Source organism: Vigna unguiculata, chromosome 11 (assembly GCF_004118075.2).
Source record: "Vigna unguiculata cultivar IT97K-499-35 chromosome 11, ASM411807v1, whole genome shotgun sequence".
Lineage (NCBI taxonomy): Eukaryota > Viridiplantae > Streptophyta > Magnoliopsida > Fabales > Fabaceae > Vigna > Vigna unguiculata.
In genome coordinates, this window is record NC_040289.1 from 2,267,291 (window position 1) to 2,278,363 (window position 11,073).

The 11,073-nt window shown below is 32.2% G+C and overlaps 2 protein-coding genes across 2 annotated transcripts; both read right to left on the bottom strand.

Annotated features, from left to right (window-relative positions):
* Positions 1–1,730: 1,730 nt before the first annotated feature.
* Positions 1,731–2,205, bottom strand: LOC114168343 (ethylene-responsive transcription factor RAP2-13-like). The gene has a single exon (XM_028053124.1). The coding sequence runs from the start codon at positions 2,176–2,178 to the stop codon at positions 1,765–1,767; it is 414 nt and encodes a 137-aa protein (XP_027908925.1). The 5' UTR covers positions 2,179–2,205; the 3' UTR covers positions 1,731–1,764.
* A 7,165-nt stretch (positions 2,206–9,370) lies between these two features.
* Positions 9,371–10,392, bottom strand: LOC114170655 (protein ASYMMETRIC LEAVES 2). The gene has a single exon (XM_028056177.1). The coding sequence runs from the start codon at positions 10,283–10,285 to the stop codon at positions 9,629–9,631; it is 657 nt and encodes a 218-aa protein (XP_027911978.1). The 5' UTR covers positions 10,286–10,392; the 3' UTR covers positions 9,371–9,628.
* Between the last annotated feature and the right edge of the window lie 681 nt (positions 10,393–11,073).

Consider the following 11,073-nt stretch of genomic DNA (forward strand, 5'->3'; position numbering starts at 1 on the left):
AGCCATAACCATGTTACCAACTTCATTCTATGTTAAAGCATTTTTAATTTAAATAAGTGTATATGAGGAAGCATTTATCCTGCAGATTTATAGGTATTAAATCATAGTTATAAAAATAAATGGGTTTTTAATTTTTTATTTAAATTGATGATTATTTACTTTTTGTTTTATGTTGCCGCAAAGTCACATAATTAAAGGTTGTAAAGTAGGAAATAAGGAACGCGGAGGATTATAGCTTTATCCCTTTCCTCACGAAATCAATTCTTACTATCTTTGAGTTGCAACTTCAGATCTCGTTCACATTCTTTTTCTACCATAATCAAAATCTTTATACAAACAATTACATCTAAAGTGAACAACAACAATCTCAAAAGTCAAAATTGAAGATCACAAAGACACACAAGTTATGCGCATCTTCTTCATTTCTCCACAGATTCTTAACTATCATTACTATTCGCTTCACACTATATTTGCTTTGTAAGCATTAGCACAACAATTTTCCCTGCATGCGACTAATATATTCAAAGAAAAAAAGTCCAATTCAAGAAAAAAAAGTAGTTCATTTATAACAGAGGTTAGAATTCTCTACCACGATTTAAAAATTTCGAAAGTATACTAAAATACACTTTTAAATTTAAATTAGTTTAATCATCGATTGTAAATTAGTGTATGAACATGAAGAGAAGTAGAAGCTCCCCTGGTCACGCAAGGAATAAAAAAACACCAGCAGACCAAGAAAACCATGGCCACTGTGACTCACCTATCTGCACTAAAGCAACTGCAACAGTTAAAAGTTTGATTGCAGTGGCTGCCCAAGACGCACAAAAAAACCAAACCTAAATACAAAAGTACGGAAAGCCTAAACCATAGACATGTCAAAGTGAGCCAATCCGGCTCACCCGGGTTGGCTCACCACGAGCCGGGTTCAAAATGAGTGAACCCAACCCGGCTCACTTTCTAGTGAGCCAGAAATTTTGTAACCCAGCTCAACCCACCACGGGTTGGTGGGTTAAGTGGGTTGGCTCACCAACCTACCTAAAAAAATTATTTATTATTATTTTTAGTATTCAAATATTTAAATAAATTTTTAAGTAACCCATGAGATGACAATCATAGTAAAATCAAGAACCAATGTTTTGATCATGCTCACCACTAATATATGAAAAATTATTTTCAAGAAAGTATCCATTAGTCTAAGAAAGCACCTCTAATATTACAAATTTTTTGTCATGCTATTCAACAAAATATAAATAAAAAAACTATACATTTTCTTCGTGCTAATTCATAAAAAAATGTTTATAAGATGGTTACTTGAGTAATTTACTATAAAGATTATAGTTAAAGATTAAAGTATCAACATATATATAACTTGACAATCAAATTAATTAAACATTCAAACTATTCAAATATAATTAAGCAACATTCTAGCATTTAAAAATATGAAATTATGAACAAATATAATAGGAGTAGTAAATAATTATTAAAAAAAATTAAAAAAATTAAAAGAAAATTTTAAAAAAAATTGTAAAAAAATGTTGGTGGGTTAAGTGGGCCAACCCACCTTCAACCCAGCTTGAACCCGTTTAACCCGTGGGTTAAGTGAGCCGGGTTGAATTCAACCCACTTTTGAAAAAGTTGAATTTTTCTCAACCCAACCCGGCTCGAACCCGTGGTGAGCCGGGTTGGCTCACGGGTTGAAACCCATTTTGACATCTCTACTAAACCAATATTCAACAGAGAGAACAGTGATAACTAATTAATCGTTCATGATGACTCAGATAAAGCTGCCCAATCAATCTCCACTGAGGGGTACTTCTCCAGGTCCAACCCAAGATTGTCCATTGCTTCATAAGAATCCAAGAAATCCAAGAAAGTGATATCGGATTCAGGTGAAGAGGAGCCTGCAGAAGAAGAAGAGGAGGAGGAGGAATATTCATCCGACAAGGGCGAGGATGTTGTCTGAATCCCCACCTTAACATCCTCAAACTCCGATGTTGTTGCTGCGTTGTCGTATGCCAAAGCTGCTTCTTCAGCGGTTTCGAATGTACCAAGCCAAAGACGAGTGCGATTCTTGGGGAGTCTGATCTCAGCCACCCACTTGCCCCAGTGCCTCTGCCTCACCCCACGGTAAAGCTTTGTGGGCCTGGAAACAACACGACCGCCACCCACCTGCTTCATGGGAACGGGCTTTGGGCTGAGGAACTAGGCTCGTACAACCTGGATTTGGGATTGAATCTGGAATGTTAATACTCACATGCATGCACAGAAAAGAAACAAAATATAATACTCACATGCATGCACAGAAAAGAGTCTAAAACGGATTTCACACTACGTTTCAATGAAAAATCAAAAAACACACCCAAAACGGATTCCAGGTTCCGTTTCAGCACTCTGGGAGACGACTTCCACAATCCGTTTCAGCTAAAATCGAAAAATAAAAACGAAACGGAATGTGAGTTCCGTTTCAGCTTCCTAGGAAACGGATTCCACAATCCGTTTCGTTAAAAAAAAAACGGAATTTGTATTCCATTTTACGCATGTTCGAAACGGATTTGGAAAATCGTTTCTGTGAAATATTCAAACGAAGACCGTTTCTGATGAAACGGATCTTCTAATTTATTGCTAAAATCAATTAAATCAATTAAAATACAATAGAATTACTTAACTGTGCAAATGGAGAGATGGGGCCTGTGGACTTGCGCAAAAAGAGAAAAAGAGGCTGCGCTGGGAACAAGAACGGTGTGTGGAGGAGAAAAGGAGGCTGCGGAGGTGGGGAGAAGAACGGCGTGTGGAGGCTGTGTGGGAGAAGAGGGAGAAGAAGGATGAAGGTTGTGTGGGAGAAGACCAGTGGGAGAAGAGGGAGGCTCCTTACGCGCACCTAGGTCAACATTGGTCAAGATTCTTGTGTTGGGGGTGCATGGAATCTGATTCTTTGCTTTATTGGGGTGTGTTTTGGGGTGCAGAGGGTGAGGGTGTATGGTTTTGGGGTGCAGAGGTGTGGTAAAAAGGAGAGACTCAGTTACTTTTAATTTTTACTATGGGTAAACATGGAAATAAATTTCCTTTTGGGGGTACAGGAGAGATTGTTGGAGGTGTAGGGAGAAGCCCCCTATGGTTTTGGGGTGCAGAGGTGTGGTAAAAAGAGAGACTCAGTTACTCTTAATTTTTATCATGGGTAAACATGGAAATAAATTTCCTTTTGGGGGTACAGGAGAGATTGTTGGAAGTGTAGGGAGAAGCCCCCCGTGCAGTGACAAGAAGCCTACTTCCTTGGGCCCCAAAACCAAGAGCTTTCTGCACTTGTTCCCATTTGAATTGGTTTTCGTTCCGATTGTCATCCAAAACAAGAAGAAATTTCATTCCCGTTAATTTTTCTTTCAATCTTCTTTGAACCATTTCTAGATCTCCATTATCATCGTTTAGCGTAATAACATCCTCAAGAATTGCTCATGACACATTGAAAACATCATAATTCTGTGAAACACTTATCCAAGCTTTAATATCAAAATTACCCTCAATCCTTGGATCGTTGAATACATATTGGGTAAGTGAGGTCTTTCCCAATCCACCCATGCCCACAATAGAAAGTATAGATAGATTGTTGTGAGGGGTTAAACATGTTTTTGGTTCCACAAGTTTCAGTAAAATTTGAAATTAGTTCATTTTTAAAAATTGTTATTAATTTAGTTCTTCATCTCTAGAAATGCGTGGATTTAATCCTTTTAACTAAATTTTGTTAAATTTATTTCACGTTTCAAGTGCATTTCATGATAGTATTTAAATTGTTTACATTATTTAACGCATTTTCGCTTCAATATTAACTCAAATACTATCATAAAATGCATTTACAATGTCAAATAAATTTAATAAAATTTTGTTTAAAAGACTAAATTGATGCATTTTTAAAGTTTAAGGACTAAATTAGGTTAAAATTTTAAAAAGAGACTCATTCCAATTTTTACTAAAAATGAAGGGACCAAAAACATATTTAAACTTTGTTAGTGTTAGATGTGAGCAAGTTAATCACAAAATCTTTGTCATCGTCTCTGCCATATATAACACTTTTATTTGGCAAAGATGTATATGTTAATTTACTCCCGAATCTTGATCCAACTCCAACACCACTATCCTTTTTCAAACCAAGAAAATCGATTTTTGGTTGCAAGATCTTCTAGGTCCTCAACGATCCACTTGGCTTTTGGAGAGTTCATAATCTATTTCAATGGCAAGGAGCTTAATCTTCGAGTCACTCAGCTGCTTCTTGTATTTTCTTGCATGAAGCATGTGCACAAGACAGTAAGGAATGTAATGAGAAAAAGTAAAGAAAATAGTAATAAAGTAAAAGTTTAACGCCATATTAATCTCTCTGTTATTTTTATTATTTTTATTAAACTTGGAGATTTTAAACTTGCATCCTCTAATTAACCAAGTATTAACTTCATTTATTACTAATTTCTAAAAAGTACTTAGCATGCCGAATTTTGACAATTGTTTCTTCTATGGTTGATGATCAAATAACTGTAGTTGCGGAATTTGTTTAGACATATTTATCTGCAGGCAATATCGAAGAAATAAAAATTAATAATTTTTTTCGTAAAATTTATTAATTTTTTTTTATAACTTCCATGAAGAATGATTTTTTCCTATTGCTGAATTTGGAGAGCAAGTCATCTATTGACATGTCGTAATACCAAATGCACAAAGAGAAAGGAATATGCATTCTTCAATCAATTTGTACAAAAATATCTAACTTTTGAGTATCCGTCAAACACTTAAAACCCATCAAAAGAGAGTCTTTTTTTTCTTCCACCTCCAAAATTTCTTCTACACCTCCAAAAAATGTTTAAATCCCAAAAATACCCTTTGACCATTTAATTAAAACCACACATATTACATCTCCAAAATTACTTCCGGACGTTGACTTCCAGTGAAGAATATTTCTGAAAGTCAAAAATATAACCGGAAGTCAACTTCTGAAAGTCAAAACATATAACGGAAAATCAACTTCCGGAAGTCAAAATATATCACTTACAAATGAAAAATGGGCTATTGCTGCGTGCACTCCACTTTTTTCTTCCCACACTCCATAAAAGCAGTACTTCCGAAATTACCCCTCATAAAAATTTATGATAAAAATCTCTATACCTTCTTATTTTTAATATTTTCAAGATTTCAGAGGTATTTTTAAATCTAAAAATATATTTCAAAACATCATGAAAATACAAAAAATATATTCTGAATTAAATATTTAAAAAAAAATTCAGATTCAATTTAACTCAAATCGAAATAGACTCAAACTAACTCAAATAAAAGTGGTCTTGTATTTATCGGAGCCAAAACCCTACTTGAGTCAAAACTCGATTTGAGATGGATCCGACCTTAAGTCCAAAATGAGCTGAGCGGATCCGTTGTAACCCAAAGGAGCATTATGTTGTATAATAATTGTAAAACTGAATTCAAACGTGGTAATTGAGATAACTCGGGCTGTATTAATATCATTACATTTTGAATACATGATAACAAATATCATTTTATTGGGCTTTTGATAAAAATAATACTGAATTTATGATATAAATAAAGAAAAAAAATTAAGTTCATATTTTGTAAATGGATGAGAGCACCTTAAATATTCTACATAATTATATCTACATAATTATATAATTATTTGCTGATTACTTTACATAAATAATATTGATGTTAATATCACTTTCACTCATAAAATTTATAATTATATATACATTTTTTATAAATATTAAATATATATCTTTTATGGATTTTAACTGAGTTAATATGAGTATTTTAATTATTCATTTATTGATTGATGGTGTAAAAACATCATGGTATCTAATCTTCCTATACTCACTTTCTACTTTCTGTAGTTAATCATTATTAAATCATCTTATCAAAATGATTGGAATAAATTTACTAGTAAGAAAAATATTAATAATGTAAAAATAGTTTAAAATTTGAATTTATATATGAATATATTTTTAAGACATACGAAGTTATTTTAAAAATATTCACTTTTTAACATTTATATTTTGATGTAATTTATTTAAACTTATTTTATAAAAATTACATTTATTTATATTAATATTTTAATATACAGTTTTATTTAAATTATACTTCCGAAATTAATTTTTTGATTAAATTACTTCTTTTTTTTCTTGTTTTGGTCAAGAAGTGTCAATTATAGTAAGAACATCAGCAAGATCTATACAAGAAAAAAATGGAGTCTCAAATTAACGAAGGAAAATATTGTTTCATTTTTTACAAAAATTGGAACTAAATTGAAACTAAAAACAAATATAGAGACCAAATTGAATCATTTTGACACGTAGCACAACTGTGAAATGACATGTGTAAAAAAATATAAAAAATTAAAAAAATATAGAAAAAAACATAAATTAACACGTGACGTTAATTAACTTTAACATCATTCGGTCAAACTTGAAGATAAAGACCAAAATGAATCTTTTCTAAAAAAGCATGACCAAATTGAGACAAAAAAAAATTAGAGAACCAATTTGACACTTCTTAAAAAAACAAGGATCAAAAGAGGAATTTAACATAACTTTTTTATCTGATTTTATATTTAAAAATTTATTTTCAAATTATTTTATTTAAAATTAAAAATATAAAAATAAAAAATATATGTGAACATATTCATGAATATTTACGGACATAATAAAAAGTCCACAATTATTTTTTCAGATATACTAAACATATAGCCAGCTGGTTGGAGAGATATGTAGAGGAGTGTCTGAATTTGACTTCAAGAACATCTTAAGTGATGAAAGAATACATAAGGCAATTAATGAAATTGTTATACTTTTATTTCTATATTTTACTTGTCATTTCAATTATGTTGTACTTTTTATTTGTTAGGTGTTCTATATTATTACAGAATGTAATGTGACTTCATTGTAATACCTTGTTAAGTATTCAAAGTTTTATTTAATTGTTCATTTTCTCACGTTTACCCCTACAATACTACATACATTGTGTTAATATATATATATATATATATATATATATATATATATATATATATAATTAATTAACTGAAAAATAGTAAAACAGTATCTCCATTTAAAAATTGAGTATACAACTACTAAGAAAAATAATAATAATAACAAAATCAGTGTACAGATTGAAAGATGTGGTGTCGCAATATTTAGTTTTTTAAATATTATTTTCGAAACAAAAATCTATTTGGTAAAAATGAGGTAACTTGTTTTTTTAAAAGGATTTTGTAAGGCATTTTGCCTTTCTCAGAAAAAAAAAAACGTTCATTATTAATTAACTTTTGAAGATGTAAGATATATGACTATTGAGTTTGGGGAAACTCTAGAAAAACCTTTTATACTCACATTATTATTTTTCTATAATAGGTTTATTTAATTAAAATGGTGTTGGTAACAAATCCTTAACAAAACTAGGACCAATTACTTGATTATGCTTTACTAATATTGATGTAAAAACAGGTTGTTTTATACTTTTTAAAAACAAACGGTGAATGTTAAATTGAGTTTCAAGAGAACCTCCAATATGTGTGTTGCCATTTACACATTTTAAAAATAATATGCACCTTAAATAAAAAATAAATAAAATGATTTTACATATATATATATATATATATATATATATATTATTTCTATAAGTAAAATATTTGAAAAAAGTAAATAAATTTTACTTTCTACAAGGGAATTGACAAGTACATAAAGTCATTAACTCGTTGTTCAACAATACATTACAGAAGAACAAGAGAAAATTGAAAAAAAAAAACTGTTAAAACTGAAAATCTAAATTAAATTAAATTAAAAATTAAAAACTGGTTTTGTATGTTAATTAAAAATCTGAAAATCTAAAAGTAAAAAGAAAATTATACTTTGACTCACATTTTTTGTCTCTCATATTTACTCTATCATATGATTTAGTGTGTCATTGATTTGTTAAAAAAAATAGTGATACATTAATAAATAATTCACATTAAATTACGTCATGAAATAAAAAATTTAAATTAAAAGATAGAAATCTTAGTATCATTATTCACCGGATTAAAAAATCACCCGAGATAGAGTATCTTAGACTTAAAATACATTTGATTACGTTGACGTTTTGTCACATCTGATGTTAATTTGGTTTGTTGGTTGTTCCTTCGATGGTGAGAAAGAGAGAAAGAGGATTGGGAGGGGACAAAGAGCATGTAATTAAGGAAGTAATAAAGAAGAAAGATGAAAGAAATGCAGTAGTAGGTGGTTGTTTTCTCATACATACATATTCTTTTATTCTTTTCTTCGAGAGTTTGAAGATGCAAGGGTGAACACATATGTGGAAAAGCGTGCAGTGGCAAAGTTCAAGAAAAAGTAGTGTTGATAGAAACAAGGAATAGTCAAGGGCATAGCAGAGTGATAATGCAGAAGAGAAAAGGTAAGAGAATTGGTCAAGTCACGCTCATTCAATTCATTTCATACCCAATGGAATTAACAAAGGCGTTCAGATACAAGACACAGCTCCATAGTGTTGGCACTGTCTAATAAATGCCAATGACATTCACAATTAAACGTAGTAGTGTGACTCATTATTGTGTTGAGTGGTTTTACTCAGAACAAGCAACTGCTATAAATGCTCTTCTTTTACACCCTCGTCTAATAATCTTTTTCTCCCATCTAATCTTATGCAGATACAATCGATTCAACCATTGTTCTAGACACCAGTAAACAGATATGTTTATGATGAACTGTAACACCAGGTCAAGTTATATTTGAAACCATAAATTTTGTAAGATTTGACCAGAGTGTGTGTTTTCATTACTAGAACAAACTTTTCTGCAATTAATAATCATAATCATTATCTTTCAGTGCCAAAAATTAACTTAATTTTGTTAAATTAGATAAGTGAAATATGTACTGGAGGAGAAAATATCTTTTTTTATTCTTGGTAAGAACAGTAAAATAATAATAATGATTAAATATGGTCAGCTACTTTATGTTGACGTCATATTTAAGTTTCTACCTAGAAGTTCTGCAATGATGTAAAGGAAATATTAAAATGCAACTTGAACTTTGAGGTATCATGATCTTCAGAAGTGTTGTGAAGTTTGCAGTAAAACTCTTAAATATCCTTAACAATAATAAAAAAAAAAAAAACAGTAAATGTAATCATACAACCATGCATTAAAATTTTGACCATATATCTGTTATGAGCCTTTTCTCACAAACTATCTCTCACCAACATGATTTCTTTCTGTCTATGTGAATATATTATGTGAATGTTAGAACAGTCTTTGTGCTGAAATTATGCAGAAGATGAATAACAATGGCAAATAATAGTGAGCTTGACATTACGGAAACTTAGACAGCACAATGTAGAGTAATAGTATTTCCAAATTGACTTGACTTAGGCAAGCACATGAGGAATTGCTTACATTATATGTATATAGAATTGAAGAATATGACAGCGTTGTGAGTCCAAATTTATACATTGTGAGAGTGACAAAATATGCAGGTGGTGGAGATAATCGAAGATGATGGTAATCAAGAAATGAACCATATTAAATGAAAACTTTAACTAAAGTAATTAATTAATTAATTACCTATTGCATGACTAAATATGTGGTGAAACCCTAGGAGCGGTTGGCGGTGTGGCGGTCATCGCCGCCGCCAGCGGCGCTCTGATGCTGAAGCTGGTTCAGTTGCCCTAAGCTGGCAGATATGTTCATGGCCAAGAGGCTTGCGTCGTAGTTGTTGCCTCCGTCGAAGGTTCTCGCCACTTGTTGGTGTTGGTGGTCTCTGGGGAAAAACTGGTGGTGGTGGAAGTGGTAGTGGTGGTCACGGCCGAAGGTATTGGTGGTGGTGGTGGTGTTGTTGTTCTGGTGGTGGTGGTGGTGGAAGGCGGCGGCGGATTCAGACGCCATGAGGGTGTGGTTGGTGGTGATGGTGCTTAGGTTTTGGTACCTGGAGAGTTCAGATTTGGCGCAGTAGAGATCCATTTGAAGCTGGCGAAGTTGGTGCTGTAACAGTGATATGACTCCGACACAGCCATAGACAGGATCACGGAGTCTCATCTCAGCTTCATAAGCAAGGGAATTCACGGCATCTTCACGTTGGTGAGGGTGCAAATCGTTGAGAAGCTTGGTGACATTGCTGGCTCCGAAAATTCTATGAACATTTGCGAACTTCTGAGGTTGGTCGGGAGGGAAATAGGGTGCAAAAGCACACTCGGGTTGGCATTTGCGACGCAAGAACTTGCATGCTGCACATGGTGAATTTGAAGAGGCCATGGTGGATCACACTCACTTTCTTCAACAATTTTTCTTCCTAGTAGCTATAGATAGCTGCTATCTATCTACTACTATCTCTTTCTTTTTCTTTCTCTTTCTCTCTCACACCACCACCATTAATTTCTGTGACGCATTCACCATGTTTGTTATCACTATATTGTAAAATAATGATAAATAGTAATAAATGTTATCAAGAAAAAAGAGAAGTGATCAATTAATGTGTGTGTTAGATGGCCAAATCCATTATTTTAGGCATCTTTTTGGTACTCTCCATTATTTTAAGCTACACACTCTTTCCCCTCCCCAATTCTCTTCTCTTTCATTAAATTTTACAAAGCCAAGTTATTATGAATAATTTATATCCTTATTCTCTTCAAAATTTGGTTATTTTAGTAAGGGAAGAGGGAAACAAATATCTAGGTTAAAAAAATAAGGGTGTGTCAACTGGGTTTGGTTAATGGAATAAAAAAATTTGGGAGATCCAAGAGGGAGAAGATGAAAAGGGCAATGGGATTGAGGAAAATACAAAAGTGACAAAAACAAGGAATAAAAAATGGATATATAACTAGATTCAAAGATTGATTTACCAGTCCAATTTCATATCCTGAGACAAAATCCTTGATCCTTGTGCTTCTGACAGAGGAATTGAAGACAAAACCAAGAGCCAGAGTTTGTACATGAAGAAGGAGGTGCTGCCTGTGGAAAAAAATAATGTTGAATGTTTGAAGGCAGAAGACACTCCCTAGTGTAAGTAACAATGAGAAATTCATTGTTTAACTTTGTGCCAT